Source organism: Cucurbita moschata, unplaced genomic scaffold (genome assembly GCF_002738365.1).
Source record: "Cucurbita moschata cultivar Rifu unplaced genomic scaffold, Cmos_1.0 Cmo_Scf00021, whole genome shotgun sequence".
Taxonomy (NCBI): domain Eukaryota; kingdom Viridiplantae; phylum Streptophyta; class Magnoliopsida; order Cucurbitales; family Cucurbitaceae; genus Cucurbita; species Cucurbita moschata.
The window spans coordinates 306,258-327,921 of record NW_019268537.1 but is presented as its reverse complement, the minus strand read 5'-3'; the positions used below and the strand labels follow the sequence as shown (position 1 = coordinate 327,921).

The window sequence follows — 21,664 nt, the reverse complement described above, 5'->3', positions numbered from 1 at the left end:
TTTTTTTTTTTTTTTTTTTTTTTTTAACTTCTTCTTTTATTTCAAATCATCTTTCTCTTGGGCTGCATCTCGGATTTTGGTCCCTAAAACCTTCAATAAAATTGAGAGAGATCGACTTTCAAGGTAAACTTAGATTTTAAACTTTCCATTGTAGTTCGGGTATTACATTTCTTCAAAGTAAAACCCTGTTTTAGTGAGTGCCAACTCAAAGGCTAGCTAGCCAATTCACTCAACCCTCTACATATATAATAACATTCAACAAAAACATAGATAGATATTTTTTTGAGTGAGAAAAAAGCTATTTTTCTTTAAAATAAATTGTGTAAAACATTGTGACAATTCATAATTTGTAACATAAATATTAGACATATTGCATCTTCAATATAAATTGGGGTCTGAATACATACATAAAAGTTGATGAAGTAGATTACTTTAAAAATCCAACTCCACAATCTAACTAAAATTTCAAAATAAAACAAATCACACAGACAATCAAACAAACTACCAACTCCACAATCTAACTAAAATTTCAAAATAAAACAAATCACACAGACAATCAAACAAACTACAAAGCTGTAATTGCCCATTTGTTGAAAGTGTGGGGTAAATTTGAAGTTACGGAATTGAAAGTGGTTTTAAATTGGTAAAAATTCAAAGTCTTCCACTTTTCCAAAACCCAAGTAATGGTTTATTTAAGAAATGTGAGCTATAAATTGAGTTGATGGGGAGGGAAATAGCGCAGTAGACCGTAAGTAGAAACCCATGGAGCAACAAGGAGAAGTGCCTCACGTTTTGATCTTCCCCTTCCCGGCTCAAGGCCATGTCAACTCCATGCTCAAACTCGCCGAGCTTCTTTCCCTCTCCGGCCTCCGTATCACCTTCCTTAACATACACCGTATTCACCAAAAACTTACCCTTCACTCTGACATCCTATCTCGTTTCTCTCGCTTTCCCAATTTCCAATTTCGAACCATAACCGACGGCCTAACACCCCAAAATCGCACCCTCGGCATGTTCTCCGACTTGATCCGTCGTTTGAATTCCATCACCAAGCCACTTCTCACCCAGATGCTGCTTTCCGGTGAACTGGGTCCGAACCCCACCTGCATAATTCTTGACGGCCTTTTCAATTTCATCGTTGACGTTGACGCTCAACCTAAGATCCCGGTATTTAGTTTTCGGACCATTAGCGCTTGTTCTTTCTGGGCTTATTCATTTGTTCCCATGCTCATTGAAGATGGCCAGCTTCCCATTAAAGGTGATCGATGATCCATTTTCCACTTTTCCCCCCAATTTGTTTGCTGTTGCGTGAATTGATTGATTGATTTCCCTTGAAATTCAGGAGAAGAAGACATGGATAGAATGATCGACGGCGTGACTGGAATGGAAAACGTTCTCCGATGCAGAGATCTCCCAAGCTTCTGCCGACTCAAAGACCCATCTGATCCAGCTCTTCAACACGGCGTCACCCAAACCATACAGAGCTTAAAGGCCCACTCTCTGATATTCAACACGTTTGAGGACTTGGAAGGACCCATTTTGTCATGTCTTCGAAGGCGGTGCCCAAATATCTACGCGATCGGACCTCTCCACAGTCTCCTAAAATCCAGGCTTTCCGGTGAAGAATCTCCATTGGGATCGGAGTCTTTCAACAACCTTTGGGAGGTGGATCGGAGCTGCCTGGCGTGGCTGGACGCTCAGCCTTCGAAATCTGTCATCTACGTTAGTTTTGGTAGCGTTGTCGTCATGGGGGATGGTCAATTCAGAGAGTTTTGGCACGGATTGGTGAATAGCGGTAGACGGTTTCTGTGGGTTGTGCGGCCCAATTTGGTGGCCGGAGAAGATGGGGAAAACGGGATTCCGGAGGAATTGGAGAAGGGGACGAAGGAGAGGGGTTGTATGGTGGAGTGGGCGCCGCAAGAGGAAGTGCTGGCCCATGAAGCCATTGGAGGGTTTTTGACTCACTGTGGATGGAATTCGACTTTAGAGAGCATAGTCGCCGGTGTGCCAATGATCTGTTGGCCTCAGTTTGCGGACCAGCAGACGAACAGCCGATACGTGAGCGAGGTTTGGAGGATTGGAGTGGACATGAAGGATGTTTGCGACAGAGAGACAGTGTCACAGATGGTGAACGATGTGATGGAAAACAAGAGAAATGAATTGATGGGTTCTGTTATTGAGACTGCAAAATTGGCCAAGACAAGTGTGGAAGAAGGTGGATCATCCTTCCGTGATTTGGAGCGGATGATTAGCGATATTCGATTGCTTTACCGACGACAGAGAGAAGCCATTCACTGAGCATTTCATTTTCATGTATGTTGTAAGCTTTGAATAATATTGTGACCCAAATTAGCCATGCAACCACAATTAATAAAAGAGCTTTCTTTCTTTTCGTTACACGAGTGGGAGAAGGGGGAAACCCAAGTCGAGTTTCCAGACACATTGAACAAAACTTATAACCATAGAGATTTACAGAACATTTCAGGGTAGACAAACACAGAACTGAGCAATAAATGAGTTTCCAGACACATTGAACAAAACTTATAACCATAGAGATTTACAGAACATTTCAGGGTAGACAAAGAGATTTACAGAACATTTCAGGGTAGACAAACACAGAACTGAGCAATAAATGAGTTTCCAGACACATTGAACAAAACTTATAACCATAGAGATTTACAGAACATTTCAGGGTAGACAAACACAGAACTGAGCAATAAATGAACTGAGCAATAAGCGAGTGTTGGCAAAAGCAGAGGTCTCCTGGGCGGAGGAAGGCACGTTAGCCAGTGAGAAGCCTTGGGATGGATCCCAAGCGTCCAATGAGAAGGGGTCGAAGATGTTGCTTCGGCGGCCACCGAAAATGCCGGGAATCAGAGCCATGGTTTTGTTGGGTGTTGATAGCTTTGTAAAAAGAGTGCTGAAGTTGAATGAGTTTATACTTTGTTTCTTGTTACCTGATTGTGCAAGGCTTTAAATAGACTTCTAGAAAACGTAGAAAATGTAGAAACTTCCGGAATCTTCTCCAACCTTCACGATCTATTCGGAATTGGAATTGGAATTGGAATTGGGATTTCCATTTTTATTTTTTGTTTATCGATTTTTGTAATTACATATTTATGGTTAAATTCAATTACTTGATTGTACTTCTTGTAGGATGACGGATTGGGCCTCAAGTACTGCGCAGAATGGGTCCAAATCCATGGAGAGAGTTGTAGAAGCTTATGGAAACCAGAAAAGCTGAAAAAGGTGCATTGAGTTTGCAATTGAACATGAAAAAGGTGTTCGTCTATCTTGTGTTCTGCAATGTGCATTGAGTTTGTAATCGAACATGTAAAAGGTTTGTTTGGGTGTGTCCGATGAAAATGAAAATAATGTAAGTTGTTTGTACGTGTCGTTTGGGAAGTAGAGGCAACTAAAAGTTTTGAAGCTTCCATTCTCTTCTCCTACACCCCCTTACCCCCTTGCTTATCCCCACTCATCTGCAGAATTTTGGTGTTTTCAACTCTTCATTTTCTCTCCGGGGAAGATCCGCCTTCAATGAATTTTAGTTGGCCTCAAAATGCTCCCCTTGAATGAATTTTATTTGGTCTCAAAATTAACCAGATCATGTTGGAGTCGGATTCGGATTCGATGAGAGTTCAAACATTAGAGTGACCCAATCAATTCCAATCTTGGATGAAAGTCCCACCTCCCCCCCCCCCCCCCCCCCCCCCCCCCTTCCACGTCCACTCCCACTCCTTTACTAATTTAAGGAATAATCCACTCCTTACTAATTTAGGAAAGGATTATGAACATATATTAAAAAAATACTCTCTTATAATTAAAGGTTTTTTTTAAAAAAAACTTAAAATAATGCTATAATAAAAGTTGTGTTCATATTCTAGAGAGTTATATACGTGTTCATCTAAATTGCTATTAGAGTCATGCTCTAATTAACTATTAAAGTCATGTTTTAAACTTAGTCATGCTAACAAAATCTTTAAAAGGTAGAACAAAGGATTTCAATTCCAAAAAAAGAAAAAGGAGTCATAATTTTTAAAGAAAAGTAAAAAATGACTAAAACTACAAAAAGAAAAAAGGATCTGAGGCTGGATTAAAAAGAGACGTACTTGTTCAAGAGGAGATCTTGGATAAAAGTCCCTACCTCAAATAATTTAGAAAATGATCATGAATATATAATCAATGAATACTCCCTCCAATAATTTAGAAAATGATCATGAATATGAATACTCCCTCCGAAAAGCCTTCTCCATGGTGAAAAATCAATCAATGAATACTCCCTAAAAATCAATCAATGAATACTCCCTTCGAGATGGTGAATCGTAATCATGGCGTAGACAATGTACGCCACATGAAATAAAAGGATAACTTTTTAAATAGGTTTTGAAGGATCAAGAGTGATCTATAAATTAGACAAGTAACCTAAATCCACAATACGAAGAGTGATCTATAAATTAGACAAGTAACCTAAATCCACAATACAAAAACTAAATGTCAATTACTAAATGTCAAATATCAAAATTAAATGATATTTAGAAATTCTTAGATGTTTCAAGTCAATTACTAAATGTCAAATATCAAAATTAAATGATATTTAGAAATTCTTAGATGTTTCAAGTTTCTTAAATCAGTAGGTTCTACAAAAGCTAAATCTGTGAGTTCTAAGAAAGTGAAATCTTAAAATGGAAAAAAAGATATCGGATATCTTAAAATGGAAAAGAAAGATATCGGATGTTCACCTTCCGCACTCTCTTAAAAGACTTCAAGTAAAAATAAACATAAACATGATTATGATTACATTCCATTACTTAGATCATAACATCCATCATTTTTCATCTTTTCACACTCACGAAATACATAAAAACTCAATTTTGACGATTTATTTAACAACATCCATACAAACTCCTCACCAACATGGGCAGATGCAGAACACTCGCGCTCCTTCTAACCAGAGATTTCAATGCTCTTCATTTCTGGCTTCTTCACCTCCATTTTCGGCACTGTCACCGTCAGCACTCCATTCTCCATGTTGGCCTTCACCTCTTCTACTTTCGTATTCTCCGGCAGCCTGAATCTCCTCATGAACTTCCCACTGCTTCTTTCAATTCTATGCCACTTGTCGTTCTCCGGCAGCCTGAATCTCCTCATGAACTTCCCACTGCTTCTTTCAATTCTATGCCACTTGTCGTTCTTCTCCTCCTGCTCTTTGCTTCTCTCTCCGCTGATCTGCAGAACTCCCCCTTCTTCAATTTCAACCTTCACTTCCTCCTTTTTGATCCCCGGAAGATCCGCCTTCAACACGTGGGCTTCTGGGGTCTCCTTCCAGTCGATGCGGGTGTTGGCAAAAGCAGAGGTCTCACGAGCAGAGGAGGGGACGTTGGCCAGAGAGCTTGAAAATGGGAAGCCTTCGAAAGGATCCCAAACGTCTAAGGAGAAGGGATCGAAGACGTTGCTTCGGCGCCCACCGAAAATGCTTGGAATCAACGCCATTGTTGTTGTTGGTGAATTAGATAGTAGAATTGCTGAGAGTGATAGTTGAGAACGACAGAATCGAAATTTTGTTTGCTGTGTTTGTCGATGCCCTATCTCATCTAGGATCAAGGCATTTAAATAGGAAGCAACGGAGCATGCGAGTGGTTTCGTGGCTTTTCTAGTATCTTCTCCCCCTCTTCCTTTCCTGGATTGTCCACAAGCTTCTACCACGTTCTCGATGGATTTGGACCAACTCTGCACAGTAATTCCGATCCAATCCATAGTTTCATTGGGCCTCAACTATGGGCTTGTTTGCTTATTAAAAAAAAACAGAACAATGAACTTACCCAATTGGTCCAGAAGATTTTGGAATTTTGTACGCATCAATTTTGAACCAAAAGTCAAAAAGGGAAACGAAAACACCAGAACACCCACGAAATATCTCAAATTTTCTATGCCACGTCCTATTTAAACCCCGAAGTGCGCCTCGATTTCGGCATCATCAACGAACAAGAAGAAAAGTAATTTTGCACTCTTTAAGAAAGCTTTCAAGTAAGCAGAAGTGAGAAATGACGTCGCTAATTCCAAGATTTTTTGGTGGGCGTGGGAGCAACAACTCGGACCCCATTGCATTGTCATTGGATGTTTGGGATCCATTTGATCGGGAGACATCTGCTATGGCCAACACCCGCATCGACTGGAAGGAGACCCCAGAAGCCCACATCTTCAAGGGCGATCTTCCTGGGATGAAGAAGGAGGAAGTGAAAGTAGAAGTGGAAGAAGGCAGAGTTCTGCAGATCAGTGGAGAAAGAAGCAAAGAGAAGGAGGAGAGGAATGATAAATGGCACAGAGTGGAACGAAGCAGTGGGAAGTTCGTGAGGAGATTCAGGCTGCCGGAGAATGCTAAAGTTGAAGAGGTGAAGGCCAGCATCGAAAATGGAGTTCTCACTGTGACGGTGCCCAAGACGAAAGAGAAGAAGCCTGAAATCAGATCCATTGAAATCTCAGGCTAGACATTTGTTTCTGTTGGTCTTTGTTTGTGTCTAAGTACTGTAATGTGCGAATGTTAAGGTTTGAAGTTGTTGGGTGTGTGTATGAAAATGAGTGTAAAATGTAATATAAGCAAATAAGCGAACAATAGTATCGGCCTACTAATATAACATATATTTTGTGTTCCAACCCTTTGATTGTTTGATTGTTTGTGTGTTTATGTGTTTGACCCGTGCTATATAGAAAAGGAGGTTGAACATAAAAGCAATTGCCTTGAACTCCTTTTAAATTATTGTTTGTTTGTGTGTTTATGTGTTTGTTTGACCCGTGCTATATAGAAAAGGAGGTTGAACATAAAAGCAATTGCCTTGAACTCCTTTTAAATTATTGTTATGAGTGATATTATCAACCAAATCAATGTCGAGGTTCAAAGCTCGAAGGTGAGGCAACTGACCCAGTTCATGTAATGAGGTGGGCTTTAAATCCAATCCAATTATTTGGGCTTTCTTTTTTGGATCTCAGAGCATTCCGAATTGGCTAGCCCCCTGCCGGGGCCATGCACATGCACGTGCTTAAACTTTTTATTCCAATTACTAAAGATAGTGTCGTGCCCTTTTTCATATAATATAATCTAAACTAACAGAACAAAAAACAGAGAATATTTGGTTGTCCGGAAAAGCAAGGTTTATATTTTAAGATTTTAATGAAAATAATTTGAAAAGATTTGTTGTTGCAATACCATATTATATATGGTGAAGCATGGACTAATCTAGAAACTTAAGCTAATAAATTTTCATCCTTCCATAACTGAACTATAATTCATCATCAAAACTAGGCCGAAATGGGGAAGACAATGTCAGGTTTTGTGTGTAAAAGATATGGGGATGACAGCACCAAAAGGAAATTTGCAAGCTTTCCAAGCAGCCGAAGTTTACGGACAACCTTTCGTGTTTTTGTTTTCTTCTTTCCTTTTCCTTTTGGGTGTCTGCAACCCTAAATAAGGACCACCATATCAAAGTTGGTGGAGATAACCTGAGAGGGACAATAATGTCCCGCTTATGCTTTCTTGATGCCCATCAAAACAGATCTCCAATTTGTGGCTTCCATTTACATATATTCTTGACGGGTTTCTCTAAATTAAATTTGAAGATGGTTTTGTAAATAAATTATATGATTTGGTGATCATATCATTTTTTCTAATATATACCATACCAAACCAAACCCTTTTTGTGAGATGATTGAATTCTACACAATGATTATGGAAATACACATTTACCTATCAACTCAAATCATACCCTATAATTACTCAATTCAATATGTGAAATGTTATGGGGGGAAAGTTCACTTATAAAACGCTTATTGCTTAGAGATCAAAACTGAGTAGATATGAAACCAGGTCTTGGGATCATCCTTCTAGTAAAGTTACATCAGGGGACGCTTAAAATGTTTCGTAGTTTAATGCAATTAATAGCGTCTGTTGTTTGTAATGATGTAAAAGACAACCAAAACTGGGTTGCCTTTCCTAGAGTTGCAGCAACAAAATAGGACAATGGGTCTGACTGAAAGTTATGAATTTTGGGGCATCATAGCTTAGCGAGAAATCTATATTAACAAACTCCAAGAAATATTGAAGAGGATGCCTCCGACCAATATAATTTGTGGTCCAGATGGTCTTACTTCCAAATATTAAAGACTTACCAGTGGAATTCAATTCATTGCCTCTATATTTGTACATTACATTGGACCACTAAATAGCCCATCAATATAATTTCGCTATGCACAGATTGCTCCGGACTCATGATACATGATTTTAGGTAAAAGAAAAAGTGAGAGAAAGGAAAAAAAAAAAAAAAAAAAAAAAAAAAAGGAGTGGGAGGTTGAAATATTGATGGTCCTTTATGCACCACCAACTGGGTTACAAGGCCTGAGAAGAAATAAGAATTATGTCCGAAAAATGAGGAACATGAATGGGGCAATAATGAGAGCAGAAAGCAAAGGCTAGCTTTGATTTGTGTGATGAGAGCAGGCAGTATAAGGCAGGCAGAAAAGGGTTGGTTTTCTTCTTTCTTTTCTTGTTTTGATGCATTATTATTATAATTATTATTATTACTATGGTGGGTGTGGGGTCTTAATAGCACCCATTTGTAACCAAAAGCCTGCACTCTGGGTTGGTGGTCCATTGTGCTTCAGTAGTGTGGACAAAATCTAGCACCATACATGATGATCTATGAATAAGAGAAAACAGAAACTGAAACCCAAGTGGAATAACAAATTAGAAGAAGAAGAAGAAGAAGAAGAAGAAGAAGAAAGAAGGTGTTAGTTATGTGTCACTAAAAATAGAGTGTTTTTGAGATTAAATTAAGATGCAATAATAAGGGGAGGGGAGGGGATGGGATGAGAGTCTCTTTCTGTGGCGGTACCTTTCCATGTGCACCATTTATAAGGTACCCACCATTGTGCATTATGGAGGAAGTTTTCAAAAACCCATCACACCACCATTTTTGTCACTTTCTTTTCTCTACTCAAAAGTTTTCTAAATAAATTCCACTATTAATGCCCATCTGCACAACTAAGTCTGAATGCCCTGCAACACACAAACAAAACATTCATTTGTTAACAATGACGAGTGTGTTCCAGAAGATACTAAAATAAATCAAACATAATCACATGGATTATGAACACAATAACAAACATCCCAAACTAAAGGCTTCAGCTTAAAAAGAATCAAAAAAAGCATTGGGAATAACGAAACTTAATTTCCCCAAAATTGGAATGTTTTTCAAACCCATTAAATTCCACCAACAACATATACACAAAAACGGGGAAACCTCAAAATGTACTCTCATTACAATTAACTTCTTTTTCTTTTTTTCAAGATTATTATATAATTTCTGACTTGGCATTATATATTTTTAGTTGCCTTTAAACATGTCTCTTCTGGTTTTTTACTAAATGATTTATACAAAATTAATGTCAATAACAAAGTTTAGTGACTAAAAGAGAATATTTTAAAATTGAATTTAAATTTTACCGTATTAGAACAAAAGTACGCATGACAAACCAAGTTTAAGGATAAAATTTATATATAATTTTTATTAACAAAAATTAATTAATAAAAGAAATTAAAAAAAAATTATATCAATAAGTGCGAGTAATTTTTACACTCTTGACTTAATTTTCACTAACATGCACACTAATAAAAATCTCTAAAGGTAGTTAAAATTAATAAAATACAGTTTAGCATGGTGATAATTTTAACCCATGCACAAATTAACTATTGAATATATTTATTTTTTAAAAATTATTAAAGGGTAATGAAATTGGAAATTTATGGTTAGAATAAGTTTAGAGTGAAAATTAATTATTTTTTTTTTTGGGAACATTTATTATAATTAAAAGGGAGAGAATAAAAAAAAAAAAAAATGAAAAAAGGGGGGTCTTTTTATATTGAAGTGTTCCCCTAGGAACCGAGTTAGAGGATGAAGATGAAGAAAGGCTATTGTGTGGAACTACAGGAAGCATCCAAAGGGATCGCATTGATCCCAACTTATCTATATCCTTCAATTTCTTCTACGTAATTTTGGATCATGCTATCCCTTCGGATGCCTCCTTTAGCTACTAATCCCTTCTATTTATTAAACCCCCCCTCTGTCCTCCACTCCTCCGCCGCCCTCCTCTGCTCCCCATCTCAAACTTTCCGGCAAGGCTTCTGCATCTCAAGTACGTTTTCCCCTTTAAACTACTCAATTACCACCACTTTATGCATTTGTTTTGTTCGGTTTTAATTGGATGAACATTTGGTGGAGAGATCTGATCTCTCCACCAAATGGTAAATTATAGGAAAAAAGGAATTTTTTTTTTTTTTTTTTTTAATTTTTATATGTATTTGCTCATTATAAATATTAGGTTTAGCTATACCATATATGAATATCCATTTTGAAATATTTTTGTAATTTTTTTAAGGAAGTGTTGTTACTCTTTTTTTGCTTTGTTATTCACTTTTTTTTCGATAATTTTATAAACTAAACTAAAATTGGACTTACAAAAGAGTTTTACAAACTTGTTGAATTTGACTAAAATTCTTTTTAGATTTCCTTTATCTTTAGGGTTACCCAACATGTTGGGTTTATTTCATTATTATTTTTTGTGGGTAAAGAAAGGAAGAAAGATTATGGTATTGATGATGTTCACGGACAGCATGATGGAAGGCTTGTAACTTTGGAAATGAAATCAAATCTTCCAAAACAATTTAGTTTAAAAGTAAAGAAGATCTTGATGATTAAAAGCTTCCAAAACATATTCATTTCACCTCTGGAAAAAAGTATAAAAATTGTTGACCATTAATCTCATTGTGTCGTGGTTCTTTAATTACATCCAGCCCTGTTATGATCATGGGAATATGTTCAAAATTATTATTATTAATTGATAGTTGATAGTGTGGGTGTGACCAATTAATTTGGTGCATGTGTGGGTGTTAGTTAGACTGGAATTGATAATGTTTCTGGGAGGAGCAAAGTGTGTCCCTTGAGTGAGGAGGAGCATGGGAGGCCCCATTTCCCCATCATTCTGCCCCTTATTGTCACAAAACTTTCTTTCATATTTGTAAATTTAGTCATTCCAAGTGAACTTTAATTCGAAGACAAGAGGAAAAGATGGGATGTTGGGTGGGTTGGTGATGGACAGTGGAAGGACATATGGACAACATTTGTAGCACACTCACACACCCTCTACTATTCACCATCACCACCTTACTTTCGAATTCTATGCCCTCTTTTTGCTACAATACACTTCACCTTATGCTTCTTGTTTTTGTCTTGGAATAGTAGGAGTTCTTACAATCAATACTTCATACACTAATTTTATCAAATTATTCTTAATATGTTGGTGTAATTTGGACATTATCCTTTTAATTGAATTTTTATGGGCACTCCAAAGTTTTTTAGAATTGCATTTTATTGTGAGAAGAGGTACACAATCAAGCTAGAACACTCTGAACTATGATTTGAGATTTGAATTCGACTCTTAATCCCTCCAACATTTCTCTACACCTCCTGTAATATAGTCACATTATGACCAATATTAAAACTCCGATCCCACTGACATGCCTTGTGTGTGACTTTTTTGATAACCTTCGTGACTAATTATATTGGCTGGCTGAGATTCGTAAACAGGTAGGTCTCCTCACAATATTAAAGTATGTTCAACATAAATTCACATATCAATAACATGTATAGATATCTAATAAATTAAAAAAAGTTCAAAAAATATTTATTATTCACTTAAATAATACTAATATTTATGACTAAATTTACTCTAAAAGCTTTAAATAATTTATAAGTTGTTATTTAGCCTGAAATAGCGTCTAAACCTCTGACCAGCATTCAAATCTAAGCATAACAAAATTTTATAGGCCACACTCCAATTTACAACACTTTAAATGAGTTATAAAATGATAAGAATGAGTCTTCACTCCAAAGGGGTTCAATTCTGTAATTGAAAAACTCCAAGAATCATGGAGAACATTATGAATCCTTCACATGAAACGAACTCACCTCGTGAGCTCGATTATCTATATAGGACAGTGACTAAAATTGCTAAATCTTGTGGGTCCAATGTCGGAACAGAGTGGGCATTCGAGGTCAGAGTTAACCGGGTTGCTACTGATGCCAAACGGGCGTCAAAATGTCGTTTCGAAGGATATTGTCGACACTGATCAAAACCATGATCGTTGCTGGTAGCCAACGACGCTTCTCCTGGAATTGCCGCAACTCGTCTGGTCACTTCAGTCGAGATACACCGCTGATTTCAGAGTCGCGAGGAAGAGACAGTGTCCGCTGATTCCATGTATCATGACCGAAGGAGGAGGCATTTCTTTCTTTTTTTTTTTTTTTTATATATGTAAACCCTCATTTTGACTTTTGGTTCAAAATTGGTGCTCCAACGGAAGCCGTAGAAAACTCCATGCTCTTCGGGACCAATTGGTAATTGGATTAAGAACTAAATTTTGGAACAAAAGAAGCCCATGATTTTGAACGAGCAAATAAGGCCGTAGTTGAGGCCCAATAAAACTATGGATTGGACAGAGATTATTGTGCAGAGGTGGTCCGAATCCGTGGAGAAGGTGGTAGAAGCTTATGGAAAATCCAGGAAGGGAAGAGGGGAGAAGATACTAGAAAAGCCACGAAACCACTCGCATGCTCTGTTGCTTCCTATTTAAATGCCTTGATCCCGGCGGTGGAAGAGCATTCGACAAACACAGCAAACAGAATTCCAATTCTATCAATCTCAAGTATCACTTTCAGCGATTCTACTATCTAATTCACCAACAACGACGATGGCGTTGATTCCAAGCATTTTTGGTGGGCGCCGGAGCAACGTCTTCGATCCCTTCTCCTTAGACGTTTGGGATCCTTTCGAAGGCTTACCATTTTCAAGCTCTCTGGCCAACGTCCCCTCCTCCTCTGCTTTTGCCAACACCCGCATCGACTGGAAGGAGACCCCAGAAGCCCACGTGTTGAAGGCGGATCTTCCGGGGATCAAAAAGGAGGAAGTGAAGGTTGAAATTGAAGAAGGGGGAGTTCTGCANNNTGAAGAAGGGGGAGTTCTGCAGATCAGCGGAGAGAGAAGCAAAGAGCAGGAGGAGAAGAACGACAAGTGGCATAGAATTGAAAGAAGCAGTGGGAAGTTCATGAGGAGATTCAGGCTGCCGGAGAATGCGAAAGTAGAAGAGGTGAAGGCCAACATGGAGAATGGGGTGCTGACGGTGACGGTGCCCAAAATGGAAGTGAAGAAGCCAGAAGTCAGGAGCATTGACATCTCTGGTTAAACACGGTTGGTTCTTCTGCTCCTTCCTGATCGGGCAGAAGTAAGTTGTTGAAATGGGTGGGTTTCTGATTTTGATGTTTTCCACAATGTTTTTGAATGTGAAAAAGATGAAGAAAATGGTTTGTAATTTCCGGTCTATTTGTGGGCTATTTCGGTTTTGTTTATGATGTATGAAAAAGAATGTGTAAGAGAAAATATATGAAAAAGAATGTGTAAAAGAAAATACATGGTAATTAAATAATTCTGTTTGGTACTAGACAAAAATCTTGGATCCGAGTTTCATAGTATCTTTGATAACTTGATGTGATTTTTCATTCACCTAGGATTTGAGTTTAGTGGGATTAATTCTTGGATCCGAGTGATTTTTCATTCACCTAGGATTTGAGTTTAGTGGGATTAATTCTTGGATCCGAGTGATTTTTCATTCACCTAGGATTTGAGTTTAGTGGGATTAATTCTTGGATCCGAGTTTCATAGTATCTAATCACATCAAGTTATCAGAGTTTAGTGGGATTAATTATATTGTTTTTTAGGATTTGTGTAATTATATTAAGTGCATTAAATTTCATATTCCAAAATAAAATAATTCTAAAAAGATGGTTGGAGTGAAGCAAATTTTACAATTAAAAAAACTTAATACCTCCTTTATGAGGTCCTATCGGGATAGGTAGGCCCAAAAGATGCTCCAAATCAAGAACTTGGTTCATAGGGCTTACTCTTGAATTTCAAACTGTGCTCCAAATCAAGAACTTGGTTCATAGGGCTTACTCTTGAATTCTTCAACCATATGATCACTAAAAAAATTTATCTGATCACTTCAGGCTTTAATGGAATATTAGCATCTGAACTCTCTTAGAATCACTGTTGTTATGTCGTGAATCCGACTCAAGCCGAATCTGGTTAAATGTCTAAACCACTTAACAATGCAGATCACACACACCCAAACAAACCTTTTTCATGTTTGATTACAAAGTGAATGCACATTGCAGAACACAATTCTTTGCTTTCTTATGTATACCATTACAGTTCATTTGGCACATTACGAAAGCCTGTACAGCATTTGGCACATTACGAAAGCCTGTACAGCATCCTATTTAAAGTCTTGGATGTGTACGATCACTTAACAAGAAATAAACTATTTTATTAGAGATGAAGAGAATTGGATATTCATATCTTATACATCAACGACTCAATGTGAAATTCTGTGTTTAGTACACGACCAGACCAACCAGACTCCTTTTCCAGACTCCTTTTCGACTTTCCAATGTAACACATTACTAAATTACATGTTTTATTTAACCAAAACACAACATCAGCCAGAGATGTCAATGGTCTTGATTTCCGGCTTCTTCACTTCCATCTTAGGCACTGTCACCGTCAGCACTCCATTCTCCATGCTCGCCTTCACCTCTCCTGCTTTTGCGTTCTCCGGCAGCCTGAACCTCCTCAGGAACTTCCCACTGCTTCGTTCAATTCTATGCCATTTGTCGTTTTTCTCCTCCTGTTCTTTGCTCCTCTCTCCACTGATCTGCAGCACTCCCCCCTCTTCAACTTCAACTTTCACCTCCTCCTTCTTGATCCCGGGAAGATCCGCCTTGAAGATGTGGGCTTCCGGGGTCTCCTTCCAGTCGATGCGGGTGTTGGCAAAAGCAGAGGTCTCACTAGCAGAGGAGGGGACGTTGGCCAGTGAGCTTGAAAATGGGAAGCCTTCGAAAGGATCCCAAACGTCTAAGGAGAAGGGATCGAAGACGTTGCTCCGGCGCCCACCAAAAATGCTTGGAATCAACGCCATCGTCGTTGTTGGTGAATTAGATAGTAGAATTGCTGTACTTGAGAATGATAGAATTGGAACTTTGTTTGCTGTGTTTGTCGATGCCCATCCACCGCTGGGACCAAGGCATTTAAATAGGAAGCAACAGAGCATGCGAGTGGTGTCGTGGCTTTTCTAGTATCTTCTCCCCTCTTCCTTTCCTGGATTGTCCACAAGCTTCTACCACGTTCTCGATGGATTTGGACCAACTCTGCACAGTAATTCCGATCCAATCCATAGTTTCATTGGGCCTCGACTATGGGCTTCTTTGCTTATTCAAAAATCAGAACAATGAACTTACCCAATTGGTCCAGAAGATTTTGGAATTTTGTACGCATCAATTTTGAACCAAACGTCAAAAAGGGAAACGAAAACACCAGAACACCCGCGAAATATCTCAAATTATCTATGCCACGTCCTATTTAAACCCCGAAGTGCGCCTCGATTTCGGCATCATCAACGAACAAGAAGAAAAGAAAATATCCCAATTCAGATTTTTGCACTCTTTAAGAAAACTTTGAAGTAAGCAGAAGTGAGAAATGACGTCGCTGATTCCAAGCATTTTCGGTGGGCGTAGGAACAACAACTCGGACCCCATGTCATTGTCATTGTCATTGGATGTTTGGGATCCATTTGGTGGGGACACCTCTGCTATGGCCAACACTCGCATAGACTGGAAAGAGACCCCAGAAGCCCACATCTTCAAGGCCGATCTTCCGGGGATGAAGAAGGAGGAAGTAAAAGTAGAAGTGGAAGAAGGCAGAGTTCTGCAGATCAGTGGAGAAAGGAGCAAAGAAAAGGAGGAGAAGAATGATAAATGGCACAGAGTGGAACGAAGCAGTGGGAAGTTCATGAGGAGATTTAGGCTGCCGGAGAACGCTAAAGTTGATGAGGTGAAGGCTAGCATCGAGAATGGAGTTCTCACTGTGAGGGTGCCTAAGACGAAAGAGAAGAAGCCTGAAATCAGATCCATTGAAATCTCAGGCTAAACATTTGTTTCTGTTGGTCTTTGTTTGTGTGCAAGTGCTGCAATGTGTGTGTGTGAGTCTTAAGGTTTGAAGTTGTTGGGTGTGTGTATGAAAATTAGTGTAAAATGGAATATAAGCAAATAAGAAAACAATAATATCAGCCTACTAATGTACATATATTTTGAGTTCCAACCCTTTTGCTATAAAGAAGAGGGTAAATATAAAAGCAATTGCCTTAAAGCTGAAGGGTTCAAAGTTCATGTAATGACTCAAGAAATTAGATGGGAGATGAGTTGCACATTTGGGATTTAGCCTAAATCTATTGGGCGAACGGTGAGGATTTAGCCTAAATCTATTGGGCGAACGGTGACCTAGGACAATGATCTTCCTAGAGGCGGTCAAGACCAAATAACAGTGAAGTTTACCTATGAGGATAGCTGTAAAAGTTGAAGTGGCTAATCCCATAGAGGTTAGCTGTGACTTACCTTCGATCATGAAGGGGAAGGGGTAGTCAAAGCTGAGTGCTGACTCCGTGGAGACCGAACGAGGTTGAAGTGTTCTACCCCATTTGAGCGCCAAAGAGCAAGAGGAGAAGAAGGACAAATGGCATAGAATTGAGCAGAGCATGCGCCTGAAATCAAGTCCATCGACATTTCTGGTTAAAGTTGAATATTGTCGAAGAGAGTAACAGTTAAAATTTAGTGAGGATGAGGTGTGCCCTTCATGTTGCAACAAGCAAAGCAACAATCCCACGATGTCTCATCAATACACTACACAAAATGGGCATTCAAGAGAAGTTGAGGCAAGCAAGATAGGGGCACGGAGTAGATTGGAGTATGTGTCACATACTGACCTGTTGAAGAGTGAGCATGGCCTCATATCTTAACTTCGAGTAAGTCGAGGTTTCGAGAAAATTTTTACATTCTGAAGTCGAGTTTGTCCATTTGAAATATGAAAGCTTGTCAATTTTGTTGTCAACTGGACGTTGGACGGGCTCTCTACGATATCACATGACATGGTGTCAGCTCTCCTCCACCTTTAGGTCCGGTGGCTTAATCGAGCTACCATGTGTCATAGTGAGAGTGAGCATTGGGAGATGAATGCTTCAAGCGACTTCCTTTTATGTGGAAGGTTGGATCATACACCCATTATCTGATACGAAGCTGTAAATGACATGACATGAACATGGGAAGATCCAATGCCTCGATAGAACCTAGATGGATGGATGTTTGAGATGTCCCGATATTATAAATCAACTTGGGCATGTTCTCAAGATCGAGTAAGTTGTGATGGCCGACACTTCAGCACCTAGTAGGAGTTAGGTAGCGCTGAATGACTAAGGTAACTAAGCCTGAATGACTAAGGTAACTAAGGTAAGTTGACTGTGTCTCAGATCACAGATGAATGAATGTAGGCAGTATGTGTGACCACTACAAGTCGACAAAATATATACATAGAGCTCAAAATTTCTTTTATTCAAAATTGATCGCATATGAGCTTTTAACTTGATTTAAGTTGTGTTTGGAATTGATTTTGGGATCACAATGAATCTCGAACTGACTTCTTTGTTTGATAAAAATGATGCATGTAAAATTAGAAGCCAGTTGATAACAATTTAAGATAAAAGAGTGAGTTGAGACACTATATTGAAGAAGAGAGAGCTCTATATTGAAGAAGAGAGAGCTGGACATTTTATAATAAGAAGTTGTTTTAGATTTTTCTTTAGCAGGCACCACTTTTTAAGTTGGTTTGAGAAACATATACTTCACATACACCATATGCTATCAACTTACTATATTGGTTAACTGTCCTACAAAACAATTGCTATTCACCAACTCAAGAGACGAACTGTCCTACAAAACAATTGCTATTCACCAACTCAAGAGACTTCGCTAGTTAAAAACCTTCTTTTTATTCCATCATTTCAACATTCACACAAAACAATTGCTATTCACCAACTCAAGAGACTTCGCTAGTTAAAAACCTTCTTTTTATTCCATCATTTCAACATTCACAAACACCGTAGAAGACACCAAAACAGATACCCACTTAATCCAAACACCGTAGAAGACACCAAAACAGATACCCACTTAATCCAACAACTTACTTAACACCATGCCTACAATCCGATCAAAACATGGGCAGATCAGGCGGAAGAACCGTCGGTGTCTAACCAGAGATGTCGATGGCCTTGATTTCTGGCTTCTTCACTTCCATCTTGGGCACCGTCACCGTCAGCACCCCATTCTCCATGTTGGCCTTCACCTCTTCTACTTTCGCATTCTCCGGCAGCCTGAATCTCCTCATGAACTTCCCACTGCTTCTTTCAATTCTATGCCACTTGTCGTTCTTCTCCTCCTGCTCTTTGCTTCTCTCTCCGCTGATCTGCAGAACTCCCCCTTCTTCAATTTCAACCTTCACTTCCTCCTTTTTGATCCCCGGAAGATCCGCCTTCAACACGTGGGCTTCTGGGGTCTCCTTCCAGTCGATTCGAGTGTTGGCAAAAGCAGAGGTCTCACGAGCAGAGGAAGCGGCGTTGGCCAGTGAGCTTGAAAATGGGAAGCCCTCGAAAGGATCCCAGACGTCCAAGGAGAAGGGATCGAAGACGTTGCTCCGTCGCCCACCGAAAATGCTTGGAATCAGCGACATTGTTTTTGGTGAATTAGAGAGTAGAATTGCTGAAACTGCGAAATAAGACTGATAGAATTGGAATTTTGTTTGCTGTGTTTATCGATGCCCTTCCACAGTTGGCATCAAAGCGTTTAAATAGGAAGCAACAGAACACGCAAGTGGTTTCGTGGCTTTTCTGGTATCTTCTCTTCTCTCCTCTTCCTTTCCTGGCTTTTCCATAAGCTTCTACCACCTTCTCCACGGATTTGGACCAACTCTGCACAATAATTTCTGCCCAATCCATAGTTTGTTGGGCCTCTACTATGGGGTCGAGATGATACGTTGATTTGGGCCTAGCCTACCGGTCCGCCATTGATGGGTCGGAGTTAAAAGGCTTGAAGCTCAACAATATAGTATGGCCCATCAAAAAACCCCACAAACGCGGTGCTATAAATATTGAAAATTAGGGTTTTAGCAAGTGAAACGAAGATCGCCGGCCGTCCGAACCCTGTAGCTGAAGGATAAACCAGACGCCGAAGATGGTGAAAGGAAGCCAAGGAGAGAGAGTCAGGTCTGTAATCTCAACCTAGCGAAGATCTCCTTTAGAAGTCCTCTTTCGATGATTCTAACTCTAAAATTGTTTCATTTGTCGTTCGCTAATGTTTCTTGTTGGAATCAGACTTTACACCAGGGGAACAATTCTCGGCTACAAGAGGTAATCAAGCACTACTTCCTATTAACTCTGGCATTCGCATTTTCTCGCTTTCTGTAAAATCGACAAAGTAATATCAAAGTTGTGTGTTTCTCGACTTTGTTTTATTATTTTTTCCTTGATTTTATTGGAAAATGAAACTATATCACTTGTTTACTACCCAAATTGTTATTGGGGAACAGTTTGTCATTTGTTCAAAAGCTAAAGATGGTTGGTATATTGGTCAGGTCGAAGTCGAACCAGTACCCAAACACTTCTTTACTTCAGATTGAGGGTGTTAATTCCAAGGATGAGGTTTCCTGGTACCAAGGAAAGCGATTGGCATATATCTACAAGGCTAAAGTGAAGAAGAACGGAAGCCACTATCGTTGCATTTGGGGCAAGGTCGCAAGGCCTCATGGTAACAGTGGCATCGTTAGAGCGAAGTTCAAGTCTAATCTGCCACCGAAGTCCATGGTACAGAGTTATTGTAAAAAAAAAAAAGATTACCTTTTGTGTTAAGGCCTCTCTTTGTTTTGGTTTTAACGAGTGTATTTTAAAATTCACTGCAGGGTGACAGGGTCAGAGTATTCATGTACCCCAGCAACATCTGAGGTGACTAGTTTCTCAATGTGCTGGAAATTTCTAGATTTTGATAAATTTCTCTTTATTTTTTTGTACTTCGAATGCTTAGATGCTGCTCATTATTGCTTGTCTTTGGCCTCAAAGTGCACTAGTTTTGTTTGCTAACTTTGTACGTAGTTGGTAATTGAGCTGCAATGTTCATTCATAACCATATTGTTCACCAATGTGGGATGGCTGTATTTCTTCTCCGATATGCATTTTCAGTAGGAGGCCTGCTTGTATTCAATTGATATATTTCTAGACAAGTCTGGGTGTAGAGATTTTGATGCAGTAGACCGTTTGTTTGAACCAAGTTGAAGAATGTAGCTTTTGTTGAGTAGTTGATGGAATTTGACAGAAGATATTTGCATTGACAGCCTGTTTCCTGTGCTTTCAATATGCATAGTGTATTAATGTTTTGGCCAATTCATCAATTTTAACTTGTCGCCTCGGTATGGGCAATTCCATAATTTTAGCAAGACATTTTTTACATGGTTATATATAAAAATGAGATAGTGGCAAGTTAATTTGTGGGTGAAGTGCAAACATTGAAAATAAGGGTGTGGGAATTTGTTCACCACATCACATGTGGACCTTACTATGATGGCCTATTTTTTTGTTTCGCTATTGCTTATTAGATATCGTAGTTTCTGTTTATTTACCGTTGCTTTCTGTCTTTGCAGTCATGGAGAACCTTGATGAAACGAGTGGTTGTTACATGAAGGGATTTATATTTTTATCATGTTTTGTGAGCTAAGGTAGAATCATTTCCTGTTTCTGTACTGGGTCATTTTTGCTGTCTAGGCCAAGTAGTTGAACAAAATTATAGAACCACTTGTCTTTGAGCATTTGTCATGCGATGTAGTTGCACTTTTCTCAAGTGGTTTTCCCGTATACGAAGCCTTTGCATACTTGCGCTTTCAGCTATAATATGAACGTGGATTATAGATCTTATCGTTGATTCTCTTTATTCCCGTTTCCCTCCACTTTATTACTTGTTAATCGGGTGTCAAAACAGATACATTGTTAACACATCAACTGGGTTGCTACATTTGTGGATTAGTTTGAAGGAGTTATAAAAATGGCTCAAATTAGAGTCATGAGTCACAGGCTGTTTACGTAATATTGGGTATTGATAAAATTGGGAACCATTTTGTTTTTATGTATTGAAAAATTGAGTCTCACATTGTGTGTGCAACTGAATAGAACGGATGAATGTTGGACTCTAAAAAGTCAATATAACGGATGAATAGAACGGATGAATGTTGGACTCTAAAAAGTCAATATAGGTAGCTTCATTAGAGAGTTATCTATATTTAATTTGACTAGAGGTGATTTACTTTTAGATCTAAGCAGCTTGATGAATTTGTGTTGAAGTAAAGGTTCCACATGTGCAACAATTCTTGTTGATTGAGTTTTGAAAATGAAATTACAGGGATACTTCCTATCTCTATTAATTCTAACAAGGAATTCTAACGAGGAGAGTTGGCAATTTGAATGTATTCCAACATTCTTCTTTTTGTTTGGGTTCGATAGTGTTATCCTCAAAGCCATTTGGTTGACAAGGAACTTGCTATGCTTTTAATAAGGCAATCTTCTAATACAATTTTTGGAAGGAAAAACTTCTTCCTTCACCATCTAAAAAAAGAAATACAATTTTGTGCCTTTCAA

At 38.7% G+C, this 21,664-nt stretch overlaps 7 protein-coding genes across 8 annotated transcripts; 5 read left to right on the top strand and 2 right to left on the bottom strand.

Moving 5' to 3' along the window:
* The first annotated feature begins 684 nt into the window (after positions 1 to 684).
* On the top strand, positions 685 to 2,397 carry LOC111458269 (7-deoxyloganetic acid glucosyltransferase-like). The gene is made up of 2 exons (XM_023100805.1): positions 685 to 1,258; positions 1,343 to 2,397. Exons 1-2 carry the CDS (start codon positions 763 to 765, stop codon positions 2,296 to 2,298), a joined length of 1,452 nt encoding a protein of 483 aa, XP_022956573.1. The 5' UTR covers positions 685 to 762; the 3' UTR covers positions 2,299 to 2,397.
* A 2,396-nt stretch (positions 2,398 to 4,793) lies between these two features.
* LOC111458525 lies at positions 4,794 to 13,519 on the top strand. The gene is made up of 2 exons (XM_023101263.1): positions 4,794 to 5,378; positions 12,712 to 13,519. Exons 1-2 carry the CDS (start codon positions 4,918 to 4,920, stop codon positions 13,289 to 13,291), a joined length of 1,041 nt encoding a protein of 346 aa, XP_022957031.1. The 5' UTR covers positions 4,794 to 4,917; the 3' UTR covers positions 13,292 to 13,519.
* LOC111458530 (class I heat shock protein-like) lies at positions 5,973 to 6,655 on the top strand. The gene has a single exon (XM_023101271.1). The coding sequence runs from the start codon at positions 6,045 to 6,047 to the stop codon at positions 6,486 to 6,488; it is 444 nt and encodes a 147-aa protein (XP_022957039.1). The 5' UTR covers positions 5,973 to 6,044; the 3' UTR covers positions 6,489 to 6,655.
* A 909-nt stretch (positions 13,520 to 14,428) lies between the features above and the next one.
* On the bottom strand, positions 14,429 to 15,136 carry LOC111458527 (17.8 kDa class I heat shock protein-like). The gene has a single exon (XM_023101266.1). The coding sequence runs from the start codon at positions 15,080 to 15,082 to the stop codon at positions 14,603 to 14,605; it is 480 nt and encodes a 159-aa protein (XP_022957034.1). The 5' UTR covers positions 15,083 to 15,136; the 3' UTR covers positions 14,429 to 14,602.
* A 412-nt stretch (positions 15,137 to 15,548) lies between these two features.
* On the top strand, positions 15,549 to 16,259 carry LOC111458529 (17.8 kDa class I heat shock protein-like). Of its 2 annotated transcripts, XM_023101270.1 has the most exons (2): positions 15,549 to 16,087; positions 16,122 to 16,259. In XM_023101270.1, coding segments are annotated over exons 1-2 (450 nt in total). In that variant the 5' UTR covers positions 15,549 to 15,639; the 3' UTR covers positions 16,124 to 16,259. The 2 variants fall into 2 exon arrangements, with proteins under 2 accessions (XP_022957038.1, XP_022957037.1); XM_023101269.1 differs by having other exon boundaries at positions 15,550 to 16,259.
* A 1,806-nt stretch (positions 16,260 to 18,065) lies between these two features.
* LOC111458528 (17.8 kDa class I heat shock protein-like) lies at positions 18,066 to 18,817 on the bottom strand. The gene is made up of 2 exons (XM_023101267.1): positions 18,155 to 18,817; positions 18,066 to 18,113 (listed from the first exon to the last, which is right to left on the bottom strand). Exon 1 carries the CDS (start codon positions 18,715 to 18,717, stop codon positions 18,238 to 18,240), a length of 480 nt encoding a protein of 159 aa, XP_022957035.1. The 5' UTR covers positions 18,718 to 18,817; the 3' UTR covers positions 18,066 to 18,113; positions 18,155 to 18,237.
* A 320-nt stretch (positions 18,818 to 19,137) lies between these two features.
* On the top strand, positions 19,138 to 20,954 carry LOC111458531 (60S ribosomal protein L35a-1). Its single transcript, XM_023101272.1, has 5 exons — positions 19,138 to 19,249; positions 19,358 to 19,393; positions 19,618 to 19,846; positions 19,942 to 19,984; positions 20,677 to 20,954. The coding sequence occupies exons 1-4, from the start codon at positions 19,218 to 19,220 to the stop codon at positions 19,981 to 19,983; spliced, it is 339 nt and encodes a 112-aa protein (XP_022957040.1). The 5' UTR covers positions 19,138 to 19,217; the 3' UTR covers position 19,984; positions 20,677 to 20,954.
* The last annotated feature ends 710 nt before the right edge of the window (positions 20,955 to 21,664 follow it).

What these genes read in the sequence shown, in the direction of transcription:
- LOC111458269 (XM_023100805.1), top strand. Translation starts at nt 763, where the DNA reads ATGGAGCAACAAGGAGAAGTGCCTCACGTTTTGATCTTCCCCTTCCCG. An exon ending in TGGCCAGCTTCCCATTAAAG is followed by an intron (nt 1,259 to 1,342) that starts GTGATCGATGAT and finishes CTTGAAATTCAG; the next exon opens with GAGAAGAAGACATGGATAGA.
- LOC111458530 (XM_023101271.1), top strand. Translation starts at nt 6,045, where the DNA reads ATGACGTCGCTAATTCCAAGATTTTTTGGTGGGCGTGGGAGCAACAAC.
- LOC111458527 (XM_023101266.1), bottom strand. Translation starts at nt 15,082, where the DNA reads ATGGCGTTGATTCCAAGCATTTTTGGTGGGCGCCGGAGCAACGTCTTC.
- LOC111458529 (XM_023101270.1), top strand. Translation starts at nt 15,640, where the DNA reads ATGACGTCGCTGATTCCAAGCATTTTCGGTGGGCGTAGGAACAACAAC.
- LOC111458528 (XM_023101267.1), bottom strand. Translation starts at nt 18,717, where the DNA reads ATGTCGCTGATTCCAAGCATTTTCGGTGGGCGACGGAGCAACGTCTTC.
- LOC111458531 (XM_023101272.1), top strand. Translation starts at nt 19,218, where the DNA reads ATGGTGAAAGGAAGCCAAGGAGAGAGAGTCAG. An exon ending in ACAATTCTCGGCTACAAGAG is followed by an intron (nt 19,394 to 19,617) that starts GTAATCAAGCAC and finishes TATATTGGTCAG; the next exon opens with GTCGAAGTCGAACCAGTACC. An exon ending in ATCTGCCACCGAAGTCCATG is followed by an intron (nt 19,847 to 19,941) that starts GTACAGAGTTAT and finishes AATTCACTGCAG; the next exon opens with GGTGACAGGGTCAGAGTATT.